Here is a 14,777-nt window from a genome sequence, read left to right on the forward strand (position 1 = left end):
CTAATACACAGAGGAGGTTATTTATGCTTAATGTCCTGTTGCTGCGCTAACGTCTGCTGCTGGAAAACATCATCAAAAATCTTGAATTAGTAGGAAAGAACCCGCCATCTTTCTTACATGCAATACAAGGTTTTAACTTAAATGAATGTACCTGCATTGAATTAAATTACATTTACTGTAATATATGTACACTGGTGGCCTTTTTTCTTAAATTTTAGAATGCTATGGAAATCTCTTAAAACCACAAATAAATAAAAAATCAGTATGGATATGGTGTCTCTGACATCACTTACAGGTGTCTTTACAGATGATCTGAAGCCTTGATTTGGTTTATAGACGAAGGGTAATACACTGATTTTCTATTTCTTTCTGTACATCCACGCAGTAAAACAGTGTAGGTACAATTTGATGTCCAGTATCAGCTGAGGCAGAAAAAGAACAGACTGGTATGAAATGCCAAGTGGCTGCTGTCCAGCTCCAGCATCCTGTATGTGCCTGGGATGCATATCATGCACGTTATCTGCTATAACCACTCGGGGACGCCAAAGTGCAAAGTTGCGCTGCAGAGCTTTAAATAAATCAGACACAATTCTATAATCACAATGTGAGGATGTAAAGCGCCAGACAGGACTTCATTTTGTCAGGATATTCTCACAGGGGTTGGAGAAATAATGGGGACATGTCCTCTGTCCATCCCAAATCTGCCACTGTTACTTCCTTTCTCTTTCTCTCTCTGTCCTCCCTTTGCTCTCCTCCTTCCTTCCTCCCTTTCTCTCCCATCTTCCTATTCTTCTTTCTCTGGTGTGACCACATGGCAGGGAGGCCACAGATGAGGACCCAGCACAGTGAGGTGGAACCACAGCATGTTTGGTGAGTGGACCCATGGGTGCCCCCAAGCATCACCACCTGCGTCTCCTGACCCCCCCACCCCCCACCACAAACCATCTCTACATTTACATCCCCCTCCCTCCCCTCCTTATCACCTCCTTTGACACCCCAAAGGCTTGCTGAGGGTGCCTGTGCCCATGGGCACCTGGGGCGTGTTCATTATATACGGTAAGAGGCTGTAAATCACCGAGCTCCATCACTGCCAGGACCAGAACTGGCTCATTCTCTCTCTCTAAATGCATTCTCTCTCTCTCTCTCTCTCCCTCTCTCCCTCTCTGGCTGTAGCACTATCAAATACAGCTGCGAACACAAAACACCCCACCACAGCAGACAGCAAATTGGCTCAGAGTTAAAAAAAAAAAAAAAAAAAAACACACACACACACACAGACACTTACACACAGACAGTGCACAACAACGGAATATTAATGAAGGCCTGGTCTGTAAAGACAGAGTGTGTGTGTCTGTGTGTGTGGTGTTAGTGAAGGGGAATAGCACAGCTGCCATGACTGCCACTGTTATACGCCCACATTGTGTACTTGTGCGTGTGTGTTTGAACCTATGCTGTATGGTACATACATGCATTAATGATATATAAACAAAATAAAGAGGTGACATGAAGGTAAGTGTAATATCCTGGCATGTTAAGAGAAGGTGATGAAACAGCAGGTGGATGGGGGGAAATAAGAAGAGAGGCACAGTGAGGGAGAGATTGCGAGATTAAGATGCTGAAATAAACACCATTAAATCTGTCCCCCCCCCCCCCCCGTCCTAAATGGTGATCCAGTGTCAGAGCCACACTAGCAAGGCTGCTTTCAAAAGATAAGCCGGCAGACAGGTAAAATGAAGCACACATAATGAATGTCCATAAAAGTGCTTTTTGCTGCTCTCTGTTGTCAGTTGATACAACAGAATGGTGATTCAACCAATAACCGCACTATATCTTGAAAGCTTTCTATGGTAGATGAGGTGCCACACTATGTCCATTAAAATTAGGGTTGAACACTGGGAATTGAGATCTTGGTATTTACAAGGAACACTCGCCAAAATTGACTCCTGTTTCCTGGGAAAAATACCTGTGGGAACCAGTGATTTATTTGCATCAGTGCTTGTCTGTTTATACATTTGTATGCTGAAGACTACTGTATGCACTGAAACAAAAATATCTTATTCATTAAGTCTCGTCAATGATAAAACACAACTAAAGTCTGACCTTGAAATACCATCATTATGGTAATATAACCGAAACAACTGCAGTATTTTTTTCCAATTACTGTTCATGCTACAGTGGCTACCTAAAGTCCAGCTGGGAGTCAATTTCATTTTTTATAGGTGTAAATGAAGTGGAGTGAAAAATCTGTCAAGGAACAATTTGCAAATGGTTCAACAGGTGACTGACCAGACATGCAGGCCTCTGTCACCAAATCAGACAATTGAGTGGCATTCAACAGATCAACTGAAGACAATGTTCAAGAATAATACTGCCAAGCCCAAAGCTACCAAAACTAAACGCCAAACTGGCTGCATGTGAAGGATTTCCCTCCTCTGCCATTGCACACAGTAGTTACACTCAGGTCAGCCTTATAAAGATGGTCATGCACTCCCATAAAACCACTCAGACATACTCTATCAAAACTGAAGTAGGAGGATTTTATTTTATTTTTTTAACCTCAAAGACACTGTACCTTTAAGGAAAATTGTTGTCCTACTAAAACTATAAATATACAGTATATGACACATAATGATGTTTTAGGATTCATTTTCAAAATTTCTGTGTTCAAACTTAATTGAAAAGAGAGATATATTTCTGAGAAGTGATCATTCTGAAATCTTGGGAAAACATTCAGAGCTCGACATCCATCACAAAGCCTGTGCCTGATTCACATATTGTCTCTAAAATTCAAAGAAAGAAAAAGCCTGTGTGATGAATCACTGAGTACAGAGGAAATAAGAGGATAAACTCAAACATGTCAAGTCAAACATCTCCTATATAAAATATTTGCTTAGCAGTTAATAGACAATACTGGGTAATATGGATAAATGTTTTATGATAGTAAAGTGACATTTATCAGTATCAATAAGCAATATATCATGATGTGGTTTCTTTTTTGGGGGGGGGTGGGGGTTTGAAAGGTGTCTCACAATACAGTGCATCACTGAAACTAAAATAGGTAGAACTATTTGTAGCTTTGTCTTGGCTTCTGCATTAAAAGAGAATAGAAATAACTGAATATACTGTGCATCTTTAGAGAAACTTACATAGATACCTGAAAAATTCATTAATTTTATTTCAGTTGTTATAGTTCAAAAATGCCTAAATTTGACTAAAATTTCTCTAAACACTGTTCTCTTACTGTCCATCTGTCATTCATAATCCAGATGAGAGAAGCTCTTAATCGACAAATGTCGACAGACTCATCTGAATCCTCTGTAATTATTACAGTTCGCTCACAGCAATAAACGTTATGAGCAGCAGCTCGAGTGGACTTCTGGCCCCCTACGTTTCACATCTCAGACAACATTCAAGCAGCCCTAACCTCTGAGTGGTGGAGCTTGTTGATCCCGTACGCAGGTTATCAGGGGAGATTAGACACTATTCAGGACTGAAAAAAGTACTGTCGCCTTCTTGGCATGTTCATTTAATCTATATTTTGATTTAGACTCAGCATCATCACTGAACATCATCAAGACAAGACAGGTGTGCACAGTGCTCTGTTTAGTAAGACAAAATTTAATACCAGTGAAAATAAGTGAAGCTAAATCAGTGAATTATTAATACAGCAATTTACATATTTTTTGTTTGAGTACCCTAATTACATGTATATATATACACAGTATATGTATATTATTTTGGCTGAAGAATCCCTGACATTGCTGTCTTTCCCACTTCTTCAACAAAGCCTGCACCTTTGTTACTGGGACTACGTTTGCATACACATATTGGAAAACTTAAAGTGAAAAAATTAGAAAAACAACAGGTCAAACTGGTGACTATGTTACATGTTACAAAGGTCTACAATGAATGGACGACAGGAATGCACATGCAGTTGTCTCTGTATCAACAAACATGTAGGTAAACTTATAAGGCTGATTCTCTAAGGTGGATATGCTGTCTAGCGCTGTCTGTTTTTCTACACTATTTCTGCCTTGTAACCCAGCAAAGTGTGAATGAGATTATTAACATCAAAGTGTAAATGTAGAGGAACGCCATGCCTCTACCTCTTTTTTTTTGGAGGGTAAATTAGGACTTATTTCTGGTGCCGATGATGGCTGTGTGAGTTGCTGACTTTATAATCCCCTGACAAAAGGCTCCACATCATATTTAAACGATTGCTTTCACGGCTGGCTCATTGTGATTTAACACACGCCCACAGCGGGATGAGGTTCAAAGTGGCACGAGGCTGCAAAGTCTCATCTGCAGCTCCAGAGACGGGCTGAGGTGACATTTGCGTTGCCCGGGTGGGCAGGTGGATCAGAGACGCTGCTTGTGTCCTCTCCAATGTCTGGTAGACGGAGCAGATGTGTGCATCGCTACTGTACAGGCGGCTCAAGCAGCTCTGTTCACCCTCTCCTCCCCATTGCCCCAACCCCCTCCCCAGCCCGTACCACCATCACACACTAATGGTGTATTCGCCTGACTTGTAAATAGGGCCGACTGCTCTCATCTCACTGCCTTTCGTTTCAAATATTTATCCGTGAGCCGGTGAGCTAAATCGGCTCTGACAGTGAGACTGTTATTTAAGGTCGCAGACAGGCGGCTGGGTGAGAGAGAGAGAGGGGGGGGGGGGGGGGGGGGGGGGGCATCCATCCCTCGCCGGTGAAATGGGATTCATTTCCATGTGTTCATATTCTGTCATGGTAGCGTTTCTCTTTTTTCACTCTGAATACATCCGTCAGGCTACCTCTGCTCCCTTGCAACAATATATTAGTATCCTGGCCTCGCCTCAGTAGAGAACCAGCACTGAGAGAATTACTAGTGGACAGATGAAAAAAACAACAAAACAGTCACTGTAAATAAGCCTCGTCTGACTGCTGCAGAATTCATTCATTTCATTGACCTGAATTAATGATGTTTATTCAGCTGAGCTAAAGTAGCAATGTAACGGGGAAGGCATAACATAATTCACTCCCAATTCCTAAAATAAAACATGCTTTTTATTTATTTATTTTACTTTGTATTATACTGTAAGCTATATTTGCCCATGGTTTTTGCAGGTTTCTGCTACTATGGCTGTGGACAACGGCTACTCCATTACCCTAATACACCATAGTGGTAGCATACTGTATGGTAATCTGGTAAAATATATATATATCTATGCGAAAACACAAAGAAATTTACATGAAAAAAAAATCTTCTGAGTTTTACTGTGCTATTTGTGAAAAAAAAATCATATTAAAATTTAAGCTTAAGATTAGTTTACAAAAACACACATTTCCAAAGTTGAACACTTAAGTGTAAAAAAATGACATCTGTGTGACTAGTTGGATATATACATGGGAAAATCAGCAAACTTTAAGTTTTAAATTTCTGTGGAGGCCAAGTTTCCCATAAATGTTTCTTTCACATCTGAAAGGTCACATGAGAATCACATGTACCCATATCATGTGACTTTATCACATGAGAAATTATCCAAAAATGGGTCCTGTGTGTGTGGGGGGGTGTGTGTTGCTCCTTGTGTGATTAAGATTTGAAATGTATTTTACTTATAATAAACACATGTGATTTGATGTATGAGAATTTTTGGGGCAGTAGCAGGAATGATGGGATTTATATTCCCACAAACTTTAACAAAGCTAAAATTAATCATTTTACCAAAATCCAAGAGAACCTGTGGCTTTGGTTTCTGAGACCCTGGGGCAGATGGTAAGCTTGTCTTGTTATTATGTGATATAATAAAATATCATGATAATACTGAGACTGTCTTTAACCACATCATGATGTTCACTATATGGAGCGTTAACAACCCAAAAACCGTGTTTCAGTGCTGAATTTTGTGCTAAAATGTTACCAAAACCTCCTGAGTGGCTTGTTTATGCCATAACTCAGCAATTAACGATCCATTAACACCTCAGATCTTTTAAAACTGTTTCAATAATTAAAACATCTGAAGTAAAACACAAAGTTTTCATGACAAGTCCTTGATGTCAATACAAATCCTTTCTGTGCTGTCTGCTGTGCTCTATTAAGAGTTTGGCAGAAACATAAAACATTCAAGGGTGCTCTTTAGTAAATAAAGGGGCAGACACAAATAGTGATGCAAGTTCACAGCAAATGCTTATTTAAGCATGACCAACCGAGTTGAGTAATTTCCTGACCAGAGATGCTGCTGCAGCATTGCGCTGGTGCACCTGAGGCGCTGATCTAAAACAGGTTGAACTGGGGGGGATTAATCATTAGCCGGCACCTACGGTAAATCAGGCAGAAATTTTGTATTTTTATAAGATCGATCTATAATTTGTTATGCTGGTTTTGATTCCCACTTTGTTAGTTCTCCACAATGTAAGTATAGTCAATATTTTACGGGACAGTTTGATAATTTTACCAGATTATCATAGTGCTGACCTTGAGGGTAAGCCTCTTGATGTGTCAGTCTTTCAACCCTCACAAATGGATCGTGACTGGCACTGAATTGTGGATATGAGTGGCTGAAGAAGGCTTAAGTTTCCTTTGCTGGGTGTCCGGACTGTGCATTAGGAGTAGGGAGAAAATCTCAGACTTCACAAGAAGAGCAAAATAAGAACTGCTGCCCACCTATGTCAAAAATAGCCAGGTGTGGTGCTTTGGATATCTCATTATGATGTCTCCTTGAATCTTTCCGGAGGAGGCATTTTGGTTTAAATGGGATCTGACCCTAGGGCAGCCTAGAAAACAGTAGAGGGATTACATATCCTATCTGGTCTGGGGAGGCCAAGGGATTCCCCAGAACAGTTTAGAGAATGTGGCTGTAGAGAGTAATACCAGGGTTCAGATGTGTGTGACCATAACCCAGACCAGGAGAGGAGGCTGAAAATAATTAGATGGATGATACACAGCGAAGCACATCAATGCTTCCACTTATATCATGGCCTTAACAACAACAACAATAACAAGCAACAATAGTGAAGATGGTTAATGAGTACTTCCACCGACCTGTGTGTGAGCGTAGGTGACGTTTGAGTGCAGTATGGCTGGGGAAAGTCCGGTTGCATTCGCTGCAAATGTAGCTGCGGACGCCAGCGTGGACCTCCATGTGCTGCTGCAACGCTGTCTGGGTCTGGAAACGCTTACCACAAAGCAGGCAAAAGATGGCCATGTCCGACCCTGAAGTGGAAAGAAAAGGCACACCGGGGGTTAGTGGTGAGAGCTTGGAAGCCTGATTTAATGTCATTTACCAAATACATAGCCTGTCTCTCATCTGTTTAGTGATGTAAAAAACAGTTTTTGTATTTGTGTTTGAGTGACAATTCATGGAAAAAAGCAAAGCCAATGACAGCTATGCTTAAACAAATCACACTAAAGGTTGTGCATGCACACAGTGATTAAGATACAGCATACACAACAACTCAGGCGCAATGCGTGGGCTCAGGCGCATTATAGTTTACTAACCATTTCTTCATAGGCTTACGTGAAGCATACTGTATTTATAAGATTAAAGGTGCACACAATACTCTTGTTTTAGGGTGGGTGAGTAGAAAGATAAAGATCTCCTATGCAATACTTCAATCGAATCTTGACTCTAGTGAGCAGTGTGCATTTTTCTCCAGCAGAGATAAAGAGCACACAGTTGCAAACACACGAAATCACACAGGAACACATACACACACAGTTGCACGCTCCCTTGAACACACTCCCTTCACACTTTTTCAATTACCAGGCTGGGGAAAACTCTGGGGAAGGACTGAGTGTTTGGAGCTCAGTTTCTATTTCATCAGTCAATAACACATCTTTGGGGCAAAGCTGACACTAATTTAAAAATCTATGAAGAGCAGCCCGCCTCATGTTCATAACCACTGGAGAAGGAGGAGGGCCCACGACAGCCTCCACGCCAGATCAATCACTGTCTCGGCTACACTATACACGCTAAAGAACGAGGATGAAGGGAGGATGCACCGCTGGAGGATGATGATAGGAGGAGGAATGAAACAGAGTTTCTGGAAAGCAGGTAAAGATAGGAGATTCATAGAGTAGTAGAGGAAGGCGATGTAGAAAGCAAGGGAGACAAAAAAATCAAATTTTCGCACATGTAGGGGTAAATATTCACAAACCATCCCCTTCTGACTTTAACTGTCTCCATGTTTCATTTTCTGTTGTACAGGAGAGAAAACACATGCGTCTGCAGGAGTGTAGAGGTTTCATTAGATCCTTGTTGAGGATTCATGACTGAAAGCTTGAGGCCCTAATCTGTCAGCCCTACAGGTGAGGTGAATTGTATTCATGGTCCCCGGAGGATGACTCCTAATGTATTAGTAATACCTTGAACATCTCTCTAGCCCCAGATTTACATTTCAAATGTATTACATCAGGATAAACTCTTTAAGATCATCTTTCGCAGAACTGTTCATACTGAATGGGTGTTCAAGATATTCACTGTACTTTTCCTTAAGATTTCCTTTTCATGATTAAAAACTTTTAGTTTCTGTATATAGTGCTCTTTACCTTCCAGCCATGGACCAGACAGCATCACACTAACTATTGAGTTCCTCCTCAAATTTTTCCAAACAAACTGGGGTCGTAAACTGAACCAGTTCTTGTGCATCACTGGACTTTTGGACAGGCACAATGTGTCTGTAAATGTTGCAATCTATTGCTTCAGTAATTAGTTCAGAGTGTATCATGAATACTTGCTAAGGATCTGACAGCATTAAGATTGGTCAAAGTGTGCAAGTTTTCATAAATGTGACCAGCACATGCATGTAACTAGTGTTAAGCCAGTTTCCTTTTCCTTGCATCTCTTCTTTTCTGTGCTTTTATCAATGAAGAGGCTATTGACTGGGGTCGATTGCTTCTGGAATCCCTCTAGGACTCAAGGTCCTTAAGTGGCTTTGATTGACAAGCCTGCCTCCTATTCACTTCTATTCACTCTCTACCCCACTCCCTCTTAGTTTATTGTGTATCTTAGGTCAGTGGGCTAGCATAAGCAGAGGACTTCTTCTCCAGGCCACTTCACACCAAATCAGTCACAGCTACATTAAAGACATAAAGTAACAGTGTCGCAGTTTGTATGAAAATGGTGTAATTGGTTTAGAGGCTGAATAAATAACAGAAGAGAACTGAGAGAGGGACTTTGGCTAGAAAAAAAGGTTTTGGAATGTAAAAGGTCAGCAGACCTCTGACCTCAGGTCTGGGCAAAGGCGTGGACGTGGTAGAAATATGAAACCCAGATACAGACACACACTCACATACACACAGAGAAACACAAAGCTGGTGAACAAAAAGTGGACGCACCACATGAAAAAGACTTTTACTTTGAACTCAGGGCAGTTACAGTTGCGAGTCACATTGAGTTAAATGCCTTACGATATGTGTCAGCGAGTATGTATCAACTTTAAAAGAGGTCCAACAGTCGGTGCCTTTATAGGTGTGTTTTCACAGCAACACAAGACAGCTGAGAGAGTAACGCAGAGAGCAAACAGTCAGTGTGACAAACACAGACAAAACTGCACTGGTAAAGAACAAAGGTAGAAGAAGAAACTAACCACTGAGAAGGATGGACATTTAAACATGCTGCTTTTCTAAATACCACAAAACTAAATATTCAAAAATGACCACATCTAGGATCTAGCCTCTAGCTTTGAAGAGATGTTATTTATGTCAGCAGTATCATTCAGGAAGCCCTTGTATTGCACGTCAAAACATCAATATGTATACTCTGATGTATTGTAAACAAAAGACCAGTATGGCTAATAGCTCTATGGCTTGAAATATTCTTCAGCTTTTCTCCTCTATCCTGTGCTTCATTCAACAGCAGAACCTCCACAGCATCTCCAGTCAACAGGTGGAGAAAGCCACATGGACAATAGAGACACATTGCTCAGACAATGAATTGTGTTGTGTGCCAGTATAGCAGCAATATGAAAATTCTTACAATAACCTGTAGGTGACTCCTAGATGTTACATCCATGCTTTCAACAGTGTATGTGGGGAATCTCCTGCTTGTTATCATTGCCCCGTCTTGCTACCCGCAGTCTGGAGCAAAGTGTAGTGCGAACCCAGATTAGTGTTAGACAAAATTAAGTGGTACAAACTATACAGTCAGTACAGGGAATAGTGTGTGTTGCAGGAAAGTGAGTAAAGGTGTTGTCGGCTACTGATAGATGAAGAGAGCAGCGGAGAGATAAAAAAGGAAGGAAAGGTGGGAGAAAAGTAGTTGACCCAGGAGGTCCATTACAGTGTAAAATTGAGTCAGCCCAAAGTGACACCTGAAAGGAGGAGCAGGAGTGGTGGGGGGTTCTTAGTCTCAGTCCTGTTTGGTTGTTTTGGAATAATTTACCTCCTCCAACCGGCCTCTCTCTCCTTCTCCCGCCATCTATTTATAAAGGCCTGGGCAGTTTGTGGCTGTCTGTGTGTGTGGCGGCGGCAGTGCTGGCAGTATCTTAATGGGCCTGGAGTGGCAGGGCTGCTGTTATTTAAGTGGGGGACGGACAGAGGCTGGTAATGGAGAGGAATACTCCCCGATGGGAGGTGACAGTGGTCGGATGGGCACGGAGCAAAAAATGGCCCAAGGGTAGAGGCTGGCCATCGAGGTAGACACTTTCTCTGATTCTGATGAGCACCAGAGTAACCAGGCACACACCAACCCACCAACCTTTAAAGAAAAGTCTGAAAAAGTCTTAAAAGATCACAATTAATGGTCTCAAATTTACAATCCTAAAGATTTTAATTATATGACACCCTGTGTTTTGTGGTATGCTGATATTGGTTCACTAACCAAACTGAAGACTTCAGATCATCCTCCAGAGACCTAAAGGTGTTGGCACTCACAGACTCTACAAGCTTGTTTTTTGTAGTTTATGCTCTTTGCTTTCAGAAAACTGACAATCTTAGTTGAACCTATGAAAAGCGTCTCTCGACATACACATGAATACCAACATTTCCTGCTCTCACCATCTATGAACAAACACACAGAATTCACTAAATGTTTTGTGCATGCAGCACTATCTTGAAAGCTTCACAGGAACCTGTATTGTTCGACTGCAACAACTCAAGGATAATGTTTCAGCATGAACATTACAGTTCTCACAATCCTTCGTTAAATCCATCCTGAATGCTCGTGTGTCTTGGACTGTAGTCGAGACAGTTAAATGTGTCCTGACTGTGGCCTGCAATGCAGCGTGCTGAACAGAGGACCTGCCAGAGTTAATGAGGCAGAGAGCAGCGGGACCTCAGCACAAGGTGTTCAATCACAGGCCATTACCACAGCCCTCAACCTCTGTTACTGCTCGCTCATGTCAATAGCAATCTATAGTTTATCTGTAGACGGCAAAATATTGACCAAATGTAGGCATCTGTATCCAAAAACGCCTACATTCATTGAAGGTGTCTCAGTTTGATCTCATTTTGAAACCTCATAACAGAAACTCAAAGCCATGAAAGTGTTCGTCATACCTGACCTGAAAACAGTAGTTAAAAAAAATCGCATGAGGTTTAAAGCTATGTTTAACAAAAAAGCATATGAGTGGATTGTTGAGTTAAGATATTTTCCTGTATTCTACGTTCAGGTCAAAAGTACACAAGTACCACGGTTAAAATCATCATTGCTCAAAGAGAATCCAACTATTCTTAGCTGCATTTGTTGCTTTGTTGGGGTTTTCACAGATCATTTCAGGTGAAAAAAACAGTGATATCTTGTTGAAGAATGAGCCGTACTACCCGATTGAGACGTCTTTAGCTCCTGTGTCAGGCCAAAAAACATTCCCAGGGTGCACTGTTATTTTCAGGATCAGATCTTTTCAGCTGTAATCCTTACTTTTCGTCAGCAGCAAAGAAATCACTCTTCTCATGCAACCTAATTATTCATTTTTCTCATATTGTAGGTAATCAGAAGGAGAATGGCTGTTACAGCTTCTCTTAAATCATAAAGCACACATGGTTGTTCTTTTTGAAACATGCAGACCCCTCTATTCCTTTGTTTCCTTGGACTATCCTTTATTTAAACCAGCAAAAAGGCTTTAACAGTCAGTCACAGCAACATCCATCCTTTCAGGTGTTCTTGGGTTCTCAGCCCTGCTCGCTGCCACCACAGAACTGACAGTCACCACAAACACCAGTCACAACAATCCTGCCTATGTCAGCACGGCAAGGTGTGAGAAACGAAAGCAGAGGTGGTGTTCCTGCTGCTCTTTAGCTTCGTCTAGACTAGAAGTGTTTGTTGTTACTCTCATCTGCAATCAGGCTTCATCACACATTAGGTCACAGCTGTTCTGAAAAGGTCACCAAGCACCTTTTTACCTCCACCTCCGTGGGGTGTCACCAGAGAAATGCATCTTGTCATGAATGAACAAATAAGTGCCTTCTGTAATATACTCTTGTATGGATCAGAAAAGGTCCCCCAATGAAATGTTAAGGCATGTCCCTCGCGCTCAGGACTTAACACCGTAGTTGTCATTTTCAGCGTTTCGCTGGCCAACTGGACCCCCTGTGGGTAACTGCTGCTTTCTGTATCACCATGGAGAGCAGTCCAGTAACCATACCGTTTCACCTAAATGTATCCCTGCAAGCTCACCACTGCCTTCTTACACACAGACAAACACATGCTAATGTTTCTGACGGGGTCTTGTGAGGCTTCTGAGATGAAAAATTGCTTGTCCTCTAGTATGACACACAACACAAAATAATCTTTTGTGTCCAGTGCCTGTATATGTTCTTAACACCCCACCTTTGTCAGATTGGGCAGGAAAAGTTAAAGGGAAATAATATTATCTTGTGTTGTCATAGGAACTGATTTTTAAAAAATTGCTAGATAGTAAAATGATTGAGTTCTACTTGTTTTAAGACTAATTTTTCCTACAAAAAACTGCAGTGCAATCCACAGCATCAGTTGTTTCATCATTATATTTTGATCAACACATTCAAAGATTTCCAGACTCTTAGCCTCAGTGCACTCTGAGCCACAGAAACATACTGTCAGACATATGCTCCGCAGTGTGATTATAGTCGATGCAGCAGATGATCTAGGGAACCAATTTGTTTTTAACTGTGGAAAAGAAAAATGGCTAGCTTTTTAACTATGTTCAGGGCATCAAAATGCACATGTAAAACAATTTCAGCAGCTCTGATCTAATTGTACATTCGGATTGACTGTGCAGCGAAGGTACCATGTGGCGCTAACAGAAGCGTGAGGACTGCCAACACAGATGCAGAAATGAGGAAATAAGCATACTGTTAAAGTAGTTTACATAACACACATTGCATCCAAATTACATCACTCCACACAACCTGGGCAAATCACCTCCTGTTTGTCACATACAAACTGTAGCTAATGGTTGAATTTAAGCAAGCAGACAATCTTGGTTTAAGTTGGGGGTCAAGTTAGGATTTAATGTCTGTTTCAGGCCCTCAAGTCTGTTCTACATCTTGAAATTTCCATGGCAAGAGCTGTCATGTCATTTGTCATGTGAACTTTAGGATATCAGTATTTAATGCTAACACATCACTACTCTTGCTTACCCAGTCTTTCAGTTTTGGGACACCACCACACCATTTCTGAACTTTCGAAGTGCAGAGCTCCTATTTGCGGAGAAATCATACTTGAGTCATGATCTTTCAGGAGAACAGGAGCGGACACAGATTTTCAAAATCGTATCTATCACCTGTAGGCGACTGCCATGCTCAGAGTATTCTGTTATCCAGCCGTGCACTGCACTCATTAACAACCTCTTTTCTCAGCTCACATTTTCAGTCTGGTTCCTCTTATGTGCTTCAAAACACAGACGCATAACAACAACAACGTGACCACAAGGGCCTGGCCTCTAACATGGCACACTCTGTACGTATGTTTGTACACTCAGATATGGTGTGAGAAAGAAGATGTAATGCGCAGCTGCTAATTCATTTAAAACACCTCCACAGAACTATTTATTGATCAGACTGGAGGAGGGAGGAATGTTAAAAAGAGAGAGAACTGTGTATGCAGAGGAAAATTACTGGATTGAGGCAACAAAGTATAAAACATTTACTGCTGATGAACACTGCTGTCCTACATTGCAATGCACTGTGGAAAACGTTAAAGTGATGTCTAATCGGTGGTTCCTAACATGGGGATCAAGAACCCCCTGAAGGATTGCAAGATAAAACACAGAGCTGTGTTTATTTTCAGATATTCCTCTAATCTTTGCTTTTTTTCTAAATAGCTTGATGATTCAACCTTTTTAAAAAATATTCAGACAAATAATAAAATCACTCATTGGTTCAACTAGTCACAACCTGTGCTGAATGCAAAGTGGCCATAAGTAGACGCAGTTTTGTTTAAGGATAATGAGCCTTTGGTTGAAATTACTGCTTTACATAATTTCCTCTTCGTATTAAAATCAACAAGAGTGGATTTTTTTGTATTAGTAAATAATATGGAACTGGGGCAGACTGTAATATATTTGTGTAAGTGCAATTAAACACAACAAAATTAGTCATTCAGTGTTTTAGACATAAAAATATCCTAACAAAATTATATCAGCACAGTGATAGGATCAATCCAGTAGTGACTTAAGAGCTTTACTGAATGAGGAAATCAGCTTAAAGAACCAAAAGCTCTTCACATTATTCATGTAAGGAAAACAAGAAATCAAAGAAAATGTAAACTCTATTATGAGAAACTGCAACACTACACAGTCAACAACCCCTGCCCTGCTGTGTTTTGTTTTGTTTCGTCCCTGCCTCCCAGTTCCATCGGGCAGTGATAATTCACGTCGGGCCCG

The 14,777-nt window shown here is 41.1% G+C and overlaps 1 protein-coding gene across 3 annotated transcripts in view; it reads right to left on the bottom strand.

The window, feature by feature from the left end:
• The window catches only part of zbtb16a (zinc finger and BTB domain containing 16a), a 137,769-nt gene that overhangs the window by 12,279 nt on the left and 110,713 nt on the right, over positions 1 to 14,777 (bottom strand). For 2 of the 3 annotated variants that reach the window (XM_018689289.2, XM_018689288.2), the window contains exon 5: positions 7,018 to 7,188. In XM_018689289.2, the coding sequence (XP_018544805.1) occupies positions 7,018 to 7,188 (171 nt within the window). Of the gene's footprint in view, positions 1 to 1,735; positions 4,861 to 7,017; positions 7,189 to 14,777 lie in introns of those variants that run through there. The other variant, XM_051078792.1, reaches the window with a different exon arrangement.

The sequence above is a fragment of the Lates calcarifer genome, linkage group LG20 (genome assembly GCF_001640805.2).
Source record: "Lates calcarifer isolate ASB-BC8 linkage group LG20, TLL_Latcal_v3, whole genome shotgun sequence".
Classification (NCBI taxonomy): domain Eukaryota; kingdom Metazoa; phylum Chordata; class Actinopteri; family Centropomidae; genus Lates; species Lates calcarifer.